The sequence below is a fragment of the Grammomys surdaster genome, unplaced genomic scaffold, assembly GCF_004785775.1.
Source record: "Grammomys surdaster isolate TR1022 unplaced genomic scaffold, NIH_TR_1.0 371, whole genome shotgun sequence".
Taxonomy (NCBI): Eukaryota; Metazoa; Chordata; class Mammalia; order Rodentia; family Muridae; genus Grammomys; species Grammomys surdaster.
Window position 1 is genome coordinate 1,322,005 of NW_021604790.1, and position 20,264 is coordinate 1,342,268.

Genomic DNA, 20,264 nt, shown 5'->3' on the forward strand with positions numbered 1-20,264 from the left:
GAGTCAGGGGCGGGTCGCCGGGCAGGCCAGCCGGGGGCTGGGGCCCCAGCAGCTCAGCCGGAGCGCTGCGTACCCAGCCGGTCCGCCTGTCAGGCTGCCGCTTCCAGCCGCCTGGCTTTCCGTTCTGCGGCGCTCGGCCCTTCCCATGCTAGCGCCTCGTAATACGGACACCGGGGTCCCCATGTCCCAAACTGAGGCTGATCTGGCTCTGCGGCCATCCACGTCTCTCACCTCCACGGGGCCAGCGACCCGCCTAGGGCCACCTCCTCGCCGAGTGCGCCGCTTCTCTGGGAAGGCTGAGCCCCGGCCGCGCTCTTTGAGACCGAGCCGCCGCAGCTCAGTCGATTTGGGACTGCTGAGCTCCTGGTCTCAACCAACCTCACTCCTCCCGGAACCCCCGGATCCTCCGGACTCCACTGGCCCCACAAGGAGCCCACCTTCAAGCTCTAAAGAATCCCCCAAGGGCACATGGACCGGGGCAGCCCCCGTGAAGGCTGCAGACTCTACATGTCCTGAGGTTACGGGATCTTCAGGAGGTCCGGGGTCCCGGGAGCCACCAAGGGTTCCTGATGCTGCAGCACGGGAACGGCGGCGGGAGCAGGAAGAAAAAGAGGACACAGAGACCCAGGCTGTGGCAACGTCTCCGGACGGCCGATACCTCAAGTTTGACATTGAGATTGGAAGAGGTTCCTTCAAGACCGTGTATCGAGGGCTAGACACCGACACCACGGTAGAGGTGGCCTGGTGTGAGCTGCAGGTGTGGCTGGGTGGTACCTTGGTGGTACCTCGGGATGGGGCCCTTTGAGGGTCTTAGGTTGGGGAAACAGGAGGACAACATCAGAGGAAGGATCTCTTTGTCAGATGTCCAGGCACTCTTGGTTTCCTTGCCGGCAGGATTTTACTGACTCTGGGTGGTTTCAGGAGAAACTGAGGCAGGTGGTATATAGTGGCTCCCAATGAGCCAATGAGCATAGGCAACTTCACTTTCAAATCTCTATACAAATCTGAGGGTTGGAAAACTGGGTGGGCAGCGGGTAGCCCTCCAGTCTCCCACCCTGGGTACTACTGCCCCTTCCTCTCTTGCTCCTCCAAATCCTGAGACTTTCTGCTGTGTCTCTGGTCCTCCTCCTCCTCCTCCTCCTCCTCTTCCTCCCTCTTTATAAACTTAGAGATGGTATGTGGGAGTCCAGGAGCTGAGGACAAGGTCCTCTCCACCTTCAGAAAAATTTAGGGTAGTTGTGGCAGAAGGGCTCTTTCTGGAGCTGTCAGCTTCACAGACTGCTTAACAGCTTTAAGAAACGGGACAGGAAGCCCTCGTTCTAGCTGGAGTCCAGTCCAGTTTCTCATCCCTATGCACACCTGGGGTCTCCCTTTCCATTGCCAAAGGAGCTGAGCCCTTGCAACTTTTGGACTTCAGGAGGATTTGGATTGGCAGTTTCTTCCTCCCGTGGCTCCCACTCTAAGTGTGAGTGGTCCCGGAATTTTTAGGGTACAAAACCAGGAGGAAGGGTCCTTCCACTTTGGCCCTGGCTTAGGACTCTCCCCTAGTGACGGCTAGTGCCGCGCCCCAGGCTCTAAGCCAGGCCAGAAGAATCAGCCAGACTCAGGGGAGGGGGAGGAGGAGGGAGAAAAGAGGGGTGGGACAGCTGCAGCCATGGTGGGGGGGGGGCGTCTCCTGGCCCTGGATCTTTTCTTTCTTGGTACCTTCCTCTGACTCTGTCTAGATTCTGCGGTTTCTAGTTTTTAAGGCCAACCTCTTGATGGCCCCAATTCCCTGCCCGTGGTCTGCCTGCTGCCTGCCGGCTGCCACCCCCCCCCCCGCACCCCCTCACCCCACCCCGCCCCTTCCACAGTCGGCTCTAGCGGCCACAAAGGCGCTATTGAGTGCATAGCTTCCAGACCAGGTTGCATAAAGGCGCTTGTGTCCAGCAGGGGGTCCAGAGTGCTGCCCCAGGCCCAGGATGGGTGTGTTTTGGAGCAATAAGAAGGGATCAACCAAAAGTTGGGGGTCTACAGCCCTTCAGGCTAGCCGTCTCACCAACCATATCCTAGCTATATGTTCCCGCCCGCATTTCTTCCCCTAGCTCTACCCCAGATGTCTCATGTTCTTCTTTGGGGGGGGGGGTGCTGTCTGGATCTGATGTGATCCCTGTCACCCCATCCCACAGACTCGGAAACTCTCGCGGGCCGAACGGCAGCGTTTCTCTGAGGAAGTTGAAATGCTCAAGGGGCTGCAGCACCCCAACATCGTCCGCTTCTATGACTCCTGGAAGTCGGTGCTGAGGGGCCAGGTTTGCATCGTGCTGGTCACAGAACTCATGACCTCGGGCACGCTCAAGACGTGAGCTCTGGCCTGGGTGGGAGGGGGGAGGATGGACTCACTCTGAGATTCTGGGAACTTCTCCCAGTCACTTCAAACTTCCACACTTGAAACCAGGCTCTCTACCGCTTACCAGCTTGTGTGAATGTCAGTATGCATCGAGCATACCAATCAAAATTTTAGGTGTCTTCGCTGTACCCCCATTCTCAACAGTGGGGTTTCTTAAATCCTTGTTTAGCATCCTCCCATTGGGTTTCGCCCGCCCATCTTTGCTGCTCCGCCACTGTCACCCTCCAACGCCCAGCAACCCTCCTAAAGGGCCTTTCCCAATCTGCCTTCCCTTCAAGTTATCTTCCAGCAACCCAGGGGAAACCTGACCCTTTGAAACCTCTAAAAAGAGTTCCCACTGCCCTGGGGGTAAAGTCCACACTCTCCTCTTGAGCGTTATAGACAAATCCAATTCTCACTGATTCCTCTCTTTCTGAATTGGCACTCCTGTGGCTCTCCAGCCTGGAAAGTCTCCATCCCTCCCCGTTTTCACCCTTGAACTTATATTCCTTCAAGACAAAAGTTAGCCCTTCCTCACTTGGGACAGTTAGTCATTCCTTCCGGCGCTCCCACAGCACAAGTTCTTGGCTGCGGCCCTATCTACAAATTTACCATCAGAATCATTTTGTAACCTGTTTACCGCACTCATTGACTCAGTTTCTTTCCGGTCCAGACGGGTCTAAAATAAAATAATGCTTGCAGGGGATGCAGAGGTGGTGGCAAGGATGGGTTAAGAAGGAATTTTCCAGCCTGGAATAACTATCCCCGCCCTGACCACGGTTATACACCCTCTCTCAGGTACCTGAGGCGGTTCCGCGAAATGAAGCCCCGAGTCCTTCAGCGCTGGAGTCGCCAGATCCTACGGGGACTTCATTTCCTACATTCCCGAGTGCCCCCTATCCTGCACCGAGATCTCAAGTGTGACAATGTCTTCATTACCGGCCCTTCAGGCTCTGTCAAAATCGGAGATCTCGGACTGGCCACGCTCAAGCGCGCCTCCTTTGCCAAGAGCGTCATTGGTGCGTCCCTTGCCATTGCTAGCTCCCTTGCATCAGAAGAGAGCATGGGGCCCCTCACTCTGCTCCAACCGGGCTTTGGAGCTACCACCCTAGGGCGGCGACCCATTTTTTCCTGCCCTCAGCACAGGCCTTGGGCAAGAGTTGGTCACCAGCACTCCAGAACTCCTGGGGTTGCTCTTGGGATATTAAAGCCTCCCTCCCCCAACCTCGTGTCATATACCCAAGCGGAGGGAAGAGACCAGGCAGAAGAAGCCTGATCTTTTCTGTGGGTCCAATAGGGACCCCGGAATTCATGGCCCCTGAGATGTATGAGGAAAAGTACGACGAGGCTGTGGATGTGTACGCCTTTGGCATGTGCATGCTTGAGATGGCTACGTCTGAGTATCCCTACTCGGAGTGTCAGAACGCAGCACAAATCTACCGCAAGGTCACTTCGGTGAGAAGGGTGGGGTTTGGGGAAGAAGGGAGGATTCCCCAGTGTCCCTCCCACTCTTCTAACCTCTAACTAGCCTGCATGTAGCTAGTACCCTTTATATAGTCCTATATTAATATATAACATTGGCATATATTAGCATATAATATTTACATATATTAACACATACATTAAGAGTATTGTATATTATACATATATTAAATATATATGTGTACACACACACACATATATACCTATATCTGTCTCCTTAATAAAGCCAGGCCAGACAGAAAGATGCCCTGGAGAAACAGAAATGTATTGTATGCACATAAGCCCTTCATACAAGCTGGTAAGAATATGTGTACTCTCAAGAGTTTAAAGACAACTTCGGATCCAACCTCAGTAATCTTTCTAGTTGCCCCGCTTGGTAAGCCAGGCAAACTTTCTACCCCGCTCTTTACAAATGAGAGAATAAACAGCTGTCAGTCTTGGGCAAGGTCACACCAACCATATGTGGAGGGAATGGAATTTGAAATCGAGTCTTTCAGTACTAGCATCCTCCCCCAAACCGAGCCTTGGCGCCTGCCTGCACTGCAGACTTGCTGAGAGGGGGGTCACAGGCAACCCGAGTCTTCATGAGATCCCCTCTCTCAGGGCACAAAGCCTAACAGCTTCTACAAGGTGAAGATGCCAGAGGTGAAGGAGATCATTGAAGGCTGCATCCGCACGGATAAGAATGAGAGGTAGGGTCCGGGACAGAGCCGGGATGGAGACGATGGGACAGCGGCAGCGGTCTTCGCTCACTGTCCCGCGGTCCCAGGTTCACCATCCAGGATCTCTTGGCCCACGCGTTCTTCCGCGAGGAACGAGGTGTGCACGTGGAGCTGGCAGAGGAAGATGATGGAGAGAAGCCGGGCCTCAAGCTCTGGCTGCGCATGGAGGATGCGCGGCGCGGGGGGCGTCCACGGGACAACCAGGCCATCGAGTTCCTGTTTCAGCTCGGCCGGGACGCTGCGGAGGAGGTGGCTCAGGAGATGGTGAGGAGAGTATAGATCCTGCTTTGGTTAAGTGTGTAAAGGGCCAACCTCCTGTAAGTCAACGGGAGGGGCCAGGGCGCAGTGCTAGAGTAGCGAGGAGAGACCCCTACTCAGAGCGACAGCTCCTACAGGGGTCTCCCCGCCCCTTCTGCCCTAATCCACCTCCTCACACCAGGGTTCTTTTTTTCCCCAGAACAAATCCTGAAAACCCTAACCTCACTTCTTTGCCTTGCAGATTCGTTTATCACAGAATGCCCTTCTTGGCAATTTATTTATGTTTCGCTCTCCACCTTCTTTGTCTCGTTCCCCCTCTATGCTTAGCATCATCAGTTTCAGGATGGTCCCTCCTCCAGTGTAAAAGCTAAATGCATCTTTTCAAATCCGTGGGTGGGGGTGAGGGGTGGGGGCGGCGCTATACAACCGCACACCTTGGGCTTTGTTTCATACCTCAATACATTTCCCGTCTCTCTCCTCTGCTAGCCTAGAAACTCTCTGTGGTCAGATAATATTTTATTGAGTTGTTTTTCTCAGTCCTTTACTGCTTGGCACTAGTTGGTCCTCCTTAACATTATGTGTGGCTTAAAGAAAGAAAACATTTTCATGTGACCCTCTTTGGAGGGCTATGGAATGCATGCTCAGAGAGATTGACTGTCTTGTCTAGAGTCCCAAGAAAACAAACGACAAAGCGGGATATAATCTCAGACTGTTCAGATTTGAAATCAGGTGACCCTACCACACTTCTTAAATTGATTGAAAAGGAGAGGGGAGGTGATGGGCAGAGATTAGTGGAAGAGAAAGTACGAGTGGAAATAGAAGATGCCAGGGCAGAACCTTGAAAGCTTGTTGAGGGGAACCTGATTGGACAGAGGAATGAAGAGTATGGGATTCTCAATAAAGGAATGGCAGTTTCCAGGTCAAGGGTCATCTGTGGTGGTCAAAATGCTGAGACCATGCTGGCTTACTGGAGCATATCTTCTTTTTTTTTTTTAAAGACTTATTTTATGTATGTGAGTATACCATCGCTCTCTTCATACACACCAGAAGAGGGCATCAGATCCCATTACAGATGGTTGTGAGCCACCATGTGGTTGCTGGGAATTGAACTCAGGAACTCTAGAAGAACAGTCAGTGCTCTTAACCGATGAGCCATCCCTCCAGGCCTGGGGCACATTTTTGTTTTTTAAATCCCAGCACCCAGGAGGCAGAGGTAGATGAATCTCTTATGAATCCAGCCAGTGAGCTCCAGGCCAGCCAGGGATACACAGTGAGGCCCTTTGGCACAAAAGCAATCTCCAAAGCACTCCCCAGCTTGACTCAGTCTTTTAAGACTGACATCTTGTTTATTTTGTGTGTGTCTGTACACATGTATGTGGGGTCACATGTGCCACAGCATGCTTGTAGAGGTCAGAGGACAACTTGTGGGAGTCAATCTTCTTCCATCATGTGGGTCCTGAGGATCAAACTCAGGCTTGACAGTAGGCACCTTTATACACAGAGACATTTTGCCTGTCCTCAAGATCAAATCTTGACCTATGATCTGTAAGGGAGCAAGGGATTCCTGTGTGTGATGTACTTTTTGTAAGTGTGGGTATGTACATGTCTGCATGTGTGCACATGCTTTAACATGGGTACTGAAATTCAGGTCTTTATAACTACAATATTATGTCCAAAAGAAGAATGGCAAAATTTACCCTATAATGTTATTGAGAAGACTCAAGGATTATGAATTCAGTTAATGCGCATGGTTGTTAATCAATAAATAGTTTCCTCCTTATTCCTAGAGACTTCAAAAAGGTGTCCTGATAGACTACCCCCATGTGCAGATGTGTATGTGCATATTTGCAAAGTCAGCTTAAAGGTGTCCTGATGGATCTATCTATCCTCCTCTCTCTCCCCTCTCTTTCCACTCCCCTCTTGGCATGTACAGAGATGTGTATGTGTATGCATGTGGATGCCAGAAGTTAACTTTGGGTGTCATGTCTCAGGAACCACCAACCTTGTTTTTTGAGACAGGGTTTCTCTGTGTAGTCCTGGCTGTCCTGGAACTCACTCTGGAGACCAGGCTGGCCTTGAACTCAGAGATTGCCTGCCTCTGCCTCCAGAGTGCTAATGGCCAGACAGGGTTTCTTACTGGACCTGGGGCTTGCTAATTAGGCTAGACTGACTGGCCAGCAAGCTCCAGGGCTCTGCTTCCTCTGCCTTCCCAGCACTGGGATTTCAGGCGTGCATGCCTGAAGCTTCATATGAGCACTGAGAATTAGACTCACGCTTTATGCTTTCTGCAGCAAACATTTTACTAACTTAGGTAGCTCCCCAGTCCCTGCTCGGTCTTTGGAGGAATCTGAAACTCTCTCTTCCTATCCTGACTCCAGGTCGCCTTGGGCTTAGTCTGTGAAGCTGACTACCAGCCAGTGGCTCGTGCAGTTCGGGAACGGGTTGCTGCCATCCAGCGGAAGCGAGAGAAGCTTCGAAAAGCTAGGGAATTGGAGGTTCTTGCAGCAGACTCAGGACCTCCTCCAACAACTGTGTCTCTAGCTCCTGGTCCCCCCAGTGCCTTCCCCCCAGAACCTGAGGAGCCAGAGGCTGATCAGCATCAATCCTTCCTCTTCCGCCATGCCAGCTATTCGTCTACTACATGTAAGTCACCCCGACTTTGAGTTCTAGGTCCCAGAAGTCAGCTCAGCCCAGCTTTCCAACTCTATAGCCATGAACCTTTCTTTGGGGACAAACACTCCCACAATTCCCTCCTGGCTCCAGGCCCCTCTTTGCTCAAACAGGTCCCCCTCCCCTCCCACCACAGTCCTTTATTCTTCTCCTTCTTATTTTTTGATCCACTCCTCCCCTACCAGCTGATTGCGAGACTGATGGCTACCTCAGCTCTTCCGGCTTCCTGGATGCCTCAGACCCTGCCCTTCAGCCCCCTGGGGGGGGTGCCATCCAGCCCCGCTGAGTCCCATCTCTGCTTGCCCTCGGTGAGAGGGGTTCACCCGGGAGCCTTCCAGCCATTCAAAGCCCATGAGCTATCCCTCTCTCCCGAGTCCCAACCCCCTGACCCATTCCCTGGGCTCCTGAAGTACACTAGTCTTGTCTGTATGTCTCCAGTTCTGTTTCCCTCGTATTCTCCCCACATCCTGACACCATCTTCCGGGGTCTCTGTAATCACTGGAGCTATCCTCCCCTGACCTCATGCATTCTATCATCTTTCAGGGTTTTGCTTTGTCCATTCCACGGTCTGGCCCTGGCAGTGACTTTTCTCCTGGGGATAGGTATGTTCTGGTCTAAGTTGGGGTAGCAGGGTATAGACACAGAATATTCTGGGTTCCCATTGTCTACTTAAAACCTTCTGTCTCCCTTCTCCCATCCAGCTACGCCTCAGATGCAGCGTCAGGCCTCAGTGACATGGGAGAAGGGGGGCAAATGAGGAAAAATCCAGTGAAGAGTCTTCGACGGAGACCTCGATCCCGGCTCCGGGTCACTAGTGTAAGGACGGCCCAGGAGCTGGAGAATAACTTACAGGACCTGTAGGGAACTGCCTGGGACATGGGGGGCGGGGCAGGGCAGAAAAGTGGAGTGTGTGACTGGTGATGCTTTGCAGCACCTAGCCTCATTTCAATGCCAGACTCTGGGCGTAGAATCTATCCTCAACATCCACTGTGCCCAGCGTGCATCGGCTGTAGCAGGCTGGAAACACATGGCCAAGGCAGAGGCATTGATTTCTTCCCTTCTGCTGACTTTGAATCTGAAGGTCTCAGACCAGAGTGACAGAGTTGTCGAGTGTCAGCTACAGACTCACAACAGCAAGATGGTGACATTCCGGTTTGACCTGGATGGGGACAGCCCAGAAGAAATCGCAGCTGCCATGGTGAGGGGGTGGGGAGAGATGAGGACAGAGTGTTTGGATGCTGTGTAAGCTCTTCCCTCCCTCTATCCAGTGGTGCTGACATTTACAGCCTGACCTTGCCGCAAGAGTGTATATACCCTGGTTGGCAGGGCGACTCTGAAGATGCTCTGGCCTTTGTGCGGGGAGATTTCTGCGTATCCAGTCAGAGCACTTTGCGATCACTATGGACTGGGGAGATAAGAGTGAAGTGAGTTTTCCTGCTAGAGGTGCCATAGGCGACTGGAAGTAAAGGACGGACTGGAGCAGTGTGGAAAGGAATGGGATTTACCCAGGCCCTGGCAGATGAGTAGCAATGGCCAGGAAATGGGGAAAGGGCATGCCCTTTTGGAAGCATGGCATGAACAACGCCATTAGTGCTGAGTACCGGGAGGATTTAGGGAGGAGACCACTGTCACTGGATCGTACAGGAGTGTCCTGGGAAGTGGATCCAGCACATTTCTTAAGAGCTGAAGGAAGGCTGTGGGTAGTGCATGCCTGTAATCTGAGCTCTTGGTAGGCCATAGCCTGAAGATCAATGATTGGGGTCATCCTTGGCTACACAGCAGTTCGGGGCCAACCCAGGCCACATGAGACTTTGCAAAGCAAACAAAAGAAGTTAGGCAGAGAGGGACATGATGAGAATGGGTGCTTTTTTGTTTGTTTGTTTGTTCTTTTTCTTTTTTTTTTTAGATTTTTAAAAAAAATTATTTAATATATGAGTGTTCTGCTACATGTCAGAATAGGGCATCAGATCCCTTTATAGATGGTTATGAGGCCATCATGTGGGTGCTGGGAATTGAACTCAGGACTTCTAGAAGAGCAGCCATTGTTCTTAATCGCAGAGCTATCCCTCCAGCCTGGGAATGGATTTTTAAGAAGGCCATTTGCAGCCGGGCAGTGGTGGCACACACCACTTAATCCCAGCACTTGGGAGGCAGAGGCAGGCGGATTTCTGAGTTTGAGGCCAACCTGGTCTACAGAGTGAGTTCCAGGACAACCAGGGCTACACAGAGAAGGCCATTTGCTGTGGGATAGGGGAGGGTATTAGGAGTAAAGACTCTGATCGGGAGGTGGACACCAAGAAGCCGGATAGGCTGGAAGGAGAAATGAAATATGGGAGGGTTGTTTCAGGAAAATCGCTGTGTAGTCCAGTAAGCTCTTGACGTCGTACTGTGTGGGTAGTGGATGCCCAATAAATATTTGCTGAGTTGATATGCTATGGAGGCCGGGGGAAGGGATATCAAGGACAGCCTGTGTCAGAGGGCCAAAGAGGAGCAGGCTACTCAAAGAGAGACGTTGGAAATGAAAGCAGGTTTGTTTTTGTTTTTGTTTTTTGTTTTTTGTTTTTTGTTTTTTGTTTTTTTTTTAAGAGTCATGGTGAGCTTGAGCAAGAGCTGAGTCAAGGTTCTCCATGGCAACAGGAAATGACCAGGCAGAGACTGAGAGGGATGGTTTTGGGAGTCCTCAGTCCAGAGCTGAGGGTGAAAATAGACCTGCAAGGTGAGAGACTGGGAAGCTTTAAGGATGTCTCTTGAAAACTTCCCGTTCTAGAAGAAGAAGCAGGAGACAAGGTCCTGAAAGACAAAACATTGGAGCCAAAGAAACAGAAGGATATTAGTGAGAACAGAATGAGTTCCAAGCAGTTGGCACAGAGGGGATCCTGAGGCAAGACCACACTGGCTTTTGTTAGAAGCCCGTTTTAACAGAGCAGGGTGGCAGGGGCCAGATGATGGGGAAATATCCCCCTTTAGAAATTCTTCCCTGAAGCTTCCTTGATGCCATTCACCTAGTCTCCAGAACAAAGAAAAGTATCATCTGGCACCTAAGGCTTGTCATCTTTGGTCAAGTCTCCTGACCCTTCCAGAATCTTTATTAAGCTACACACATTTCTGAGAAGTTTCTTGAAATGTCTGGGTGCCTTCCTGCCTCTGCTTCTTCTCTCTACTTAGGTCTGAAAAGCCCCATGGTTTCCATGCCCACCCAGAAGCCACACAATCCAAGTGACCCACCCCTGAACCCGGATCCATTTTCTTTTCTCTCCCCACTAGTTCACTCCTCTGCAGCAGGGTTTGAGACTTGGATCTAATTTTGCTGGCTTTTCATCATCATTGGATATTTGCAACTCTAAAACTAGGAAGCATGGCCTTTACACCATAGTCCGGCGAACTGCACCAGGATCTTATCTTCAGACTGTTCTGTCTGCCTTTCTTTTTTTCTTTTGTTTGTTTGTTTGTAATTTTGAGACAGAGTTTCTCTGTGTTGCCTTGGCTGTCCTGGAACTCACTCTGTAGACGAGGCTGGCCTCAGACTCAGAAATCCACCTCCCTCTGCCTCCCAAGTGCTGGGATTAAAGGCGTGCGCCACCACCGCCTGGGTTCTGCCTGACTTTCATAAGGCTGTTTTCTTAGCCTCAGCTGTTCTCCCTTCTCTTCTGATGGCTACCTAGGGTAGGCTGGAAGAAAGACCAGCCTAGAAGTGGTTCTCAACCTTCCTAATGCTTCGACCCCTTAATACAGTTCCTTCTGTTGTGGTGACCCCCAGCCATAAAAGTATTTTGTTGTTATTCATATCTGTAATTTTGGTACTGTTTTGAGTCATAATGTCAATATCTGCTATAGAGGATATCTGATATTTGACCCTGAACAGGTTGAGACCTGAAGGTTGAGAACTAACTGCCTTGACACTGGACTTTTCTGTAACACCTAAGTTCAAGTTTCATGTGTTGAAATTTGGTGAATGTGGCCAGGTTCCATTTCTCTTCTATTCCCTCCTCTTCCCTCCTTCTCCTCCTTCAGTTGTGTTGGAGATCAAATCCAATGTCTTGTGGCAAGTGCAGTCTCACTGAGATACAGCCCTGGCCTCTTGGGCAAGTTTCTTTACCTCTCTGAACCTCAACTGTTCATTGATTACTATAGTGATTCGTGGAAGTGGCCATAGACCCTCAGTGAAGGGTTGCTTTTCTTACTCCACATTTGTAAAGTTCTGTGTCATATGTTCATGGTGTGACACTGTCCCAGCTTCTCCCATCCCCAGAGGTTCATGACCTGTTTCCTCACTGGAATAGAATTGGGGAGGGAGAATTACAAACTTTTATTACATTCACTTATTTGTATCTGGAGTGCATAAGACAACCAGTAAGAGTCATTTTTCCCATTTCACTGTATGGTCACGTGACTGAGCTCATACAGTTGAGCTTGGTGATAAGCAACTCTCCTTCTCTTGCTGCCCCAATTACAGATTAGTAGCACTTTTTAAATTGTGGAGTTTTCTGATGTTGGTGGTGGTGTTTTGTTTTGTTTTGGTGATTTTCAAGACAGGGTCTCATTGTGTAGTTCTGGTTGTCCTAGAACTTACTTCAGAGACCTTGCTGGACTCCAGCTCACAGAGATCTGCCTGCCTCTGTCTCTCACAGGGCTGGGATTAAAGGCATGCAACACCATGCCTGGTTAAATTGTGGTTAAAAAAAAAAAGAATCCAAACACATAGTAAGTGGGGCATAGTGGCATATACTTGTAGTCCCAGCCCTGAGGAAGGTGAGGTAGGAGGATTGCCACCAGTTCGAAGCTACCCTGGGTGATATAGTGAGACCCTGGCTCCAAACCTCAGGTACTCAATATTTGTGGAGTGGAAAGTGACATTTACCATGGATGCTTGATTAAGCTTGCCAGGGATGAATGGGATCCCATGTGGTGTCCTTTATAATCTTTATGTGAGCGCAGAAATGGTGTTGAAAAGCATGCAACCATGGAAAGTACTCAGCCTCTTTCAGTGTACCTGTGTTCAAATAGTGTGGCATTGGGACAGTTGAGCTTTTTCAAATGACTTTTTTTTTTTTTTTGAGACAGGGTTTCTCTGTGTAGCCCTGGCTGTCCTGGAACTCACTCTGTAGACCAGGCTGGCCTCGTACTCAGAAATCTACCTGCCTCTGCCTCCCAAGTGCTGGGATTAAAGGCTTGTGCCACCACTGCCCGGCCTCAAATGACATTTTTAAATGATTTATTTATTTTATGTGCATTACTGTTTTGTCTGCATGTATGTCTGTGTGAGGATGTCAGGTCCTTTGGAACTGGAGTTATGGACAATTGTGAACTACCATGTGGGTACTGGGAACTGAACTCAGGTCCTCTGGAAGAGCAGCGACTGCTCTTAACTGCTGAGCCATCTCTCAAGCTCTGGGGTATCTGAACTTCACCTGAGCATTAGTTATCTTCACTGCAAAGGGAGGATATTAATAGACTACTGCAGCCAGTTGTTGGTGTTAAATACGATGATACTTGAAAGCATTGGTCTATACAACTCATGCATCCTAAGAATGTTAACTCTTTTCCTCCTGGACTACATTTCCCGTGGACCACAAGTGCCTGGCCCAAGATACACACTTAGCAATTGATGCAGTGGTGTCACCAGTTGGGTTTAAACATCAGGAGCAGGGCAGTAATGGTGAGATGACACCCTCCTCCCATCCCATAACCCCTGCCAGGTATATAATGAGTTCATTCTGCCCTCGGAGCGAGATGGATTCCTGAGCCGGATCCGGGAGATTATCCAGAGAGTGGAGACCCTGCTGAAGAGAGATGCTGGTCCCCCTGAGGCTGCTGAAGATGCCCCGAGCCCTCAGGTCAGGCCTCTAGACATCTTCAACAGGACCAGATTCTGCCCTCAGAGTTCTACTTGGATTAACTTCTCTTGAGTTTGAGGACCTTAGAAATGTCTCTTTTGTTTGCAAGTATGATGAAAGCCACAGACTTGTTCTAGAAAACTGTGAATGAAGATTTTCAACAAGTGCAGACTCACAGAGAGAAGTTACAAGAACTGTAGAGCACATTTCTAGATGCCCTTAGCCAAGATTTGTTCATTGCTAATATTTTTTTAAACTAACTTTCCCATCCTTCCTCTGTATTATACATTATGTCCTTTTGAACCACTTGAGACCATGTTGGCAGATCTCATGCTTCTATCTATAAAATATCCAGATATTTTGTTTAGCACATACACTTTTGAATCCTGAGAAGCCGTATCTCAATTCCTAGAGGCTTATGGATTGTAGCTTAAGGCTCGCAAGTCTGCAACTTCCCATCAGTGACTCCTCTTTCTCCACTGTGACTCAAGGCCCCTTTTCTCCCTCAGGAAGAGACAGCAGCCCTGCCTGCCCTCCCAGGCCCATCCAATGGTAGGTTCTGTGTCTGTACCTGCTCACCCCAACCTCTGGGTTGAGCTTGTGGAGGGTGGAGGGTATAGGGCTTAGTGGTTTCAAATCTCAACCCTTCTTCTTCATCAGAGCTCCAGAGAAGCATCTCTCCAGAACAGAGGAGCTGGGCAGCCTTCTCCACCTCTCCATCTTCTCCTGGAACCCCCTTGTCCCCTGGAACCCCCTTTTCCCCTGGGACCCCTCCTGTCTTCCCATGCCCCATCTTTCCCATCACTTCACCCTCATGCCATCCCTACCCGTTCTCCCAGGTCTCTTCAAACCCCTATCCACAGGCCCCTGGCTCCCTACTTCCCTCCTCCACCAGTGCTTCTCAGGTTCCATTCCCATCCTCTTCTCTTTCCATTGGCTCCCCCCTCCCATTCTCTCCTAGTTATTCCCAAGGTCCTCTTAGCCCCCCTTCTATTCCCGTCTGCCCCTCTCCTTCCCCTCCCCCCTCCACCACAGCAGCCCCTCTCCTCTCTCTGGCCAGTGCCTTTTCTCTGGCTGTGATGACTGTGGCCCAGTCCCTGTTGTCCCCCTCCCCTGGGCTTCTTTCTCAGTCTCCTCCAGCTCCTCCAGGTCCTCTGCCTAGCCTGCCCCTCCCCCTTGTTTCTTGTGACCAGGAGAGCCTTTCAGCCCAAACAGCTGAGACCGAGAATGAGGTGAGTGGGGTATGAAGAGGGATAGGATAACAAGGAGGGTTTCCGGATCTTTCCCTTCCTCATGATACCACACTTTGTAGGCTTCCCGAAGTCCTGCTCAGCCACTACTGGGTGATGCTAGACTGGCACCCATATCTGAAGGTGAGGCCTCTAACCCCTGACCTTCCCCTGCCTGTTAGCCCCAGAGCTAGGCTTCTTTTATCCTCTTCACCTTCCTCCTTATCTTCCCACAGAGGGAAAGCCCCAGCTTGTTGGCCGTTTCCAAGTGACTTCACCCAAGGAACCAGCAGAGCTTCACCTGCGACCAGCATCCCCACCTCTCTCCAGATCCCTAAAGCTTCCAAGCCCTCAGCTGACCTCAGAGAGCTCAGACACAGAGGACAGTGCTGCAGGAGAATCAGAGACCAGGGAGGCTCTGGCAGAGAGTGACCGCGCAGCTGAGGGCCTGGGGGTTGTGATCGATGAGGAAAAGGATGAAGGGAAGGAACCCCAACTTGGGGGCAGTTCCCCAATCTTGAGCCACCCCAGCCCAGTGTGGATGAACTACTCCTACAGCAGCCTGTGTCTGAGCAGTGAGGAGTCAGAGAGCAGTGGGGAAGACGAGGAGTTCTGGGCTGAGCTGCAGAATCTTCGGCAGAAGTGAGTCTGGGGAAGATGGCAGAGCTAGAGGCGAACCTGGGAGAACAGAGTGTCTGACTAGCCTTTTCCTGCCCTCCGTGCATCCTCAGGCACTTGTCGGAAGTGGAGGCACTCCAGACGCTACAGAAGAAGGAAATCGAGGACTTGTACAGCCGCCTCGGGAAGCAGCCCCCACCTGGTATTGTAGCTCCAGCTGCTATGCTGTCCTGCCGCCAGCGCCGCCTCTCCAAGGGCAGCTTTCCCACCTCCCGCCGCAACAGTCTGCAGCGCTCTGATCTCCCTGGCCCTGGTGAGATGGCAGCCACCCAGCTTTCATCTTTCCCTTGAGACTCCTTCCCCATTGGCACGGTCTTCTTCCAGGCCCTGGCTGTCTACTCTTGGTTCTGGGGGACTAGCCCCTCTCCTCGCTGCCCCTCCCTCCACTTAGTGCTCTCCCTTCCCTCTCCCCACCCCCATCCTGCTCCCAGGCATCATGCGAAGGAACTCTCTGAGTGGCAGCAGCACCGGCTCCCAAGAGCAGCGGGCAAGCAAGGGGGTGACATTCGCCGGGGATGTTGGCAGGATGGTGAGGGGCGGGCCCAAGGGAGGGAGAGCCAAGGGAATGGTGGCTGACAGCAGCTCTGTCTTCCTCTTCTTGGGACATTTCTTCAGCATTTTTCTTTTCCCCTCCAGTGAATTCAGACCAGAAGTCCTATGTCTTCCCCAACACCAGGGCCCCACCATGGCCCGTGGCCTCTCAGAATCTGGTGTTTTTGTGACCAACTCAACTCAGCAAAGAACACCCCAGCACTGAGGGGGTAGAAGGCCTGTGGGCATGGAGAGTGCGTTGTGTTATCCTGAAGAGCCAAAACGTGCGGGTTCTCTTTGCTGTGTGGAAATCTCATTTCTATAGCCTACCCCACCTGCATCTTCTGCTCCTCCCCAGGCAAGGGCTGACCACTAAGCCATCCAAGTCCAGATGCTTGTAGGCCAGCTTCCAGCTGGGAGAATGCAGGGCCTGTGCTCATGTCACCAAAGTTAACAGCAACCAATAAAAATATTGAGGAGAAAGACTGTGGGTCTGTATCTGCCATGCCATAGGGATGGTGGGGGTCGGGGTGGGGCAAAGACTTGTGAGGCGAGCAAGAGGCTGAGGAACTGGAAGCCATTCTCCTCTCACAATGGGAGGCAGGATGGAAGCGGCCCAGCTTTCTGGCTTTTTGCCACCAGGTCATGAGGAAACTCCATGACCAATGGTCCAATGGACAAGCTATGATCCCCTCCAGACCCTGCCCTAGGCCTGTGTAGGCAGTTACCAGTAAACGTTCAAAGAATGAAGTTTCTTGTTGCCCATCCTTTACCTACCAATCTAGAGACTGAAAAAGGCTGTGACATTAAGAGTCTGTTCTTGAAGGCAGAGAGCAGAAGAGTGAGTGACCTTCTTCCCCACTAAGACCTGGTTCAGTCTCAAACAGTCCAGTAATCTCTCCCTTAAATCAGGTGGAAAGATCTCACGGAAAAAGTAATTCTAGTTAAACATTTACAGCTCCCTGGGGCAATGCCACCACTGCAGCTAATGCCAGGGAGCTTTCCAGCGTGAAGTGCCATGTGTCTCTCAGCCCCCACACACTAGCTTGGCTTCGGGAGAGATGACTCATTTTATTACTCTTAACTTGACCCTATCTTTCCCACTTTAGGTTCCAACTCTGCAGTTAGGCCGCACCCTCCCCCTTAACAGTTGGGCCCCTGGCAGGTGAAGGGGTAAACCACAAAGTTTGTGGAAAGGCAAGGTCGCATACCTCCCAAACAAGGAAATAAAAAGGGCTGAGTAACTGTACAAACTGCATGTGAAGTGAGTGATCCCCCCGCCCCCACTTAGCAGTGGCCAAATGCACAGTCTCTGGCTTCTTGGGCTCAAGCATAGTCCGAAGTTAGTATGCAAGCGATGCTGTGAGACCAGCAGGCATCATTCAACAAGTACAGGGGCTCCAGCAGTTTGAAGATGGTCCGTATAGTTAGGGTCCTGACGCTCTCTCTCTCTCAAGAGCGCGGGCTCGGGCAGCTTTGGCTTCATCTTCCAGCTCATCAAGGAAACGCTCCTGGGCCACTGAGTAGAAGGTGTAACCATCTGGCGGGGTGGGTTCAGGAAACCACAAAGCATATGGGCATTCCTTGCTTCTACCACCCCTGTTATTTTCCCAAATTAATGATTTTGGAGTGCCACCCTTTTGCTCTCTTTGAACCCTTAATCAACTTATTACTAAGCTACTAAGCGCAGGGTAGATATAGTAAGATTAGGTATGAACCCCATTTTGCCCGCACACTAAAAGCTACAGGTCTTGTTCCCTTTTCCCTAACCCCATATGCGGTACTGCCAGAACGGATACAAATAGCTAACACCAGGGCTCCGATGCCCAAGCCGGTCACGACGTTCCGGGTCCGCCGCTGTGGCAGTGTTTTCTGCCATTGGGCAAGTTGCACTTGCCGCATAAACTGCAACTGCGCAGGGGTCAATTTCTCCCGCGACGGGTCGATGCGCTGAGCGAACGGAGCATTTCCATTCTTAGCATCCAGAGGGTCACCTGCTCCAGGGGCCGCCATGTTGCTGCTCCGCCCTAAGCCGTCGATCCCGGAACTCGCCGGGAATTGTAGTCTTAGACTTACACAAGGGATTCTGGGAGTTGTAGTCCACGTGGAGTTTTCTGGGTAGAGGCAGGGTCTCTCCGCCCTAGAGGAGGGACAGGAAAGGTGAGAAGGGCCCTGTTTTCTGATTGGCTGAGCTCTCCGTGGCAGTTGGGGCGCGAAAAGCTGTTGACAGTTCGAGGCACTGGTGGGCATTACGTTTTCCTCAGATTCGAGGCGAGGACAGACATATAGAAAGGGAAGGAAGAATCCAAGGTGTGGCAGAAGATTCTGGAAATAAGCTAAGGAAGCTAGTTTATGGATCCCGTGAACTGTACAAGTGCTCCGAAAGACTTCTGAATATGGAAGGACCCTTGAGGCCAAGACTGGTTAACTGCAGTGACTTTCAGTTTGGAGTGGTTGGCACAGAGACCATCGAAAACGCTCTGCTTCACTTGGCCCAGCAGAATGAGCAAGCCGTGAAGGAGGCTGCGGGACGGACGGGGAGCTTCAGGGAGACCCGGATCGTGGGTGTGGATACAGAGTGGGGTGTTGGGTTTACGGGAGTCATGAGAGCCACGACCTTTGTTTTTCACTCATTTTGTTAGTACTCTTGTTATGCTAGGTCGTGGGCCTTATAAGCGATGAACGAGGCTTACCAGCATTCTGACTCTTGATTTCTTTCCCCATCTTCCCTGCCTCCACTCCTGCCTTTTTTTTTTTTTTTTTTTTTTTTTTTACAAAGTCTCACTGTGGAGCCCTGGCCTGGAACACTCTGTAGCCTAGACTGGCCTGGAACTCAGAGATACGGTTGCTTGTGGCTCCCAAATGCTGGGATTAGAAGCCCATGGCATCATGGGGAGAATTGTGCCCTCTTATGTTTATTGGTGTTTTGCTAGCATGTATGTCTGTGTGAGGGTATCCAGTCACCTGGAACTGGGATTATAGACAGCTGTGAGCTGCCATGTGGGTGCTGGGAATTGAACCTTGGTCCTCTGGAAGAGCAGCCAGTGCTCCTAACTGCTTGAGCCATCTCTCCAACCTCCTTACTCTTCTTTCTGTAAACGTGTTTAGAGTGCTTATCATTTCCCTTGCCTGGTATAGCAAGAGGGAACTGCCATCTAGCCATTGCTTTCAGACCTTGTAGCCTTTGGGTGGGAATAGTTAACATATGGACAGGTAGTTACAAATATGGTATGAGAGTAATAGACACAGAGAATACAAACTATTATGAGAATTTAAAGGAGTGGTAAGATGAGGTCCAGGGATTGAATGATATCATGAATAAAGCTTTGGAAGGCAGGAAGGAGGAAGAGAGTGGAGGGTACAGTTGTAGCCCAGGTTGGCCAGAGCATATGGAAAAACCATAGAAATTAAGACCAGGAAAGTAGTTTGGAGACATTCCAAGCAGAAGTTTGGATGTCTGTTGGGGAGGGGGGAGACTTTGTACTTGGTTTAGCAGGAAAATAAGAAGATACTAAAGTTTATTATTTTTTATTTAACTATTTTGGATGTATATGTGTATTTTGCCTGAATATATGTCTATGTACCACGTGTGGTTGGTGCTAGGAGCAACCAGAAGATAGTGTCAGATCTCCCAAAACTGGAATTATAGGCAGTTGTTAGTCTTCTGATGTGGATGCTGGGAATTGAATCCAGATCTTCTGGAGGAGCAGCCAGTGCTCTTAACTGCTAAGCCATCTCTGCAGAGTGAAGAAGACGCTGACATTTAAATGAGGAAGCAGTGTGGCTGTAATTTTCCCTCTGGTAAAGATTATTTAGCGTGTGGTGTAAAGGATGGAGTTGAGTAGAGGAGGTGGAACTGGGGAGCCTGTGTGTAGTCAGATAACAGACGATGGCAAGAGTGGGTTTAAAACAGCTCAGAGGCAAAATCTAGAAACTGAAGTTTTTCATTTAAGAGATGAAGACGGGAAAGATGACTGTCAAAGGACTGAGCCTCAGAGACTGGCAGCCTAGTGGTGCCATTCGGAGCAACATACACACAATGCAAAAATAAGGAAACGTGATGTTTGTTTGGGGGGCTGTTGTTTTGACTTGGATCTATTGAATCTAAGATCTTTGAAGAACATTCAGAAGAAGGTTAATAACAGACTGTTTTAAAGGGTCAGAACCAGAAATAAAGGTTTTTAAATTAGTCCCATGATACTTCTAGAAGGGAGAGAAGCGAAGTAGATCATTGACAGTTCCTTGGGAAACATTTTGTGCTCAGGGACTTGGAACAAGGAAGAGTCAATACAATGAGCAGCATGTGGTGGCTCATGCAGTAATCCCAGGACTGGAGAGATGGCTCGGCACTTAAACCCACTTGCTGCTTTTTCAGATGACCCAGGTTTAGTTTTCAGCGTCCACACGGGCAGGCTCACAGCCACATACATGTAAGTCTAGTTCCAGGGGACCCAATGTGTGCTCTTTGCAAGAATGTATTCTCTCCTCTCTC

General features: G+C 50.5%; 3 protein-coding genes across 3 annotated transcripts in view; 2 read left to right on the forward strand and 1 right to left on the reverse strand.

Annotated features, from left to right (window-relative positions):
* Nucleotides 1-145: 145 nt before the first annotated feature.
* Wnk4 (WNK lysine deficient protein kinase 4) lies at nucleotides 146-16,223 on the forward strand. Its single transcript, XM_028780577.1, is given in 20 exon segments — nucleotides 146-757; nucleotides 2,169-2,341; nucleotides 3,167-3,387; nucleotides 3,666-3,823; nucleotides 4,454-4,542; nucleotides 4,620-4,836; nucleotides 7,209-7,473; nucleotides 7,686-7,759; nucleotides 7,761-7,808; nucleotides 8,044-8,102; nucleotides 8,202-8,316; nucleotides 8,582-8,698; nucleotides 13,197-13,334; nucleotides 13,844-13,886; nucleotides 13,995-14,566; nucleotides 14,647-14,707; nucleotides 14,800-15,205; nucleotides 15,295-15,494; nucleotides 15,673-15,770; nucleotides 15,878-16,223. Coding segments are annotated over 20 exon segments (3,669 nt in total). The 3' UTR covers nucleotides 15,881-16,223.
* Nucleotides 16,224-16,818: 595 nt separating this feature from the next.
* Nucleotides 16,819-17,800, reverse strand: LOC114632171 (cytochrome c oxidase assembly factor 3 homolog, mitochondrial). Its single transcript, XM_028780680.1, has 2 exons — nucleotides 17,572-17,800; nucleotides 16,819-17,312 (listed from the first exon to the last, which is right to left on the reverse strand). The coding sequence occupies exons 1-2, from the start codon at nucleotides 17,783-17,785 to the stop codon at nucleotides 17,200-17,202; spliced, it is 327 nt and encodes a 108-aa protein (XP_028636513.1). The 5' UTR covers nucleotides 17,786-17,800; the 3' UTR covers nucleotides 16,819-17,199.
* Nucleotides 17,801-18,147: 347 nt separating this feature from the next.
* Cntd1 (cyclin N-terminal domain containing 1) overlaps nucleotides 18,148-20,264 on the forward strand; it is an 8,132-nt gene continuing 6,015 nt past the window's right edge. Inside the window, exon 1 of the mRNA XM_028780407.1 lies at nucleotides 18,148-18,337. Coding sequence (XP_028636240.1) covers nucleotides 18,169-18,337 — 169 coding nt within the window. The 5' untranslated portion in view covers nucleotides 18,148-18,168. The remainder of the gene's footprint in view (nucleotides 18,338-20,264) is intronic.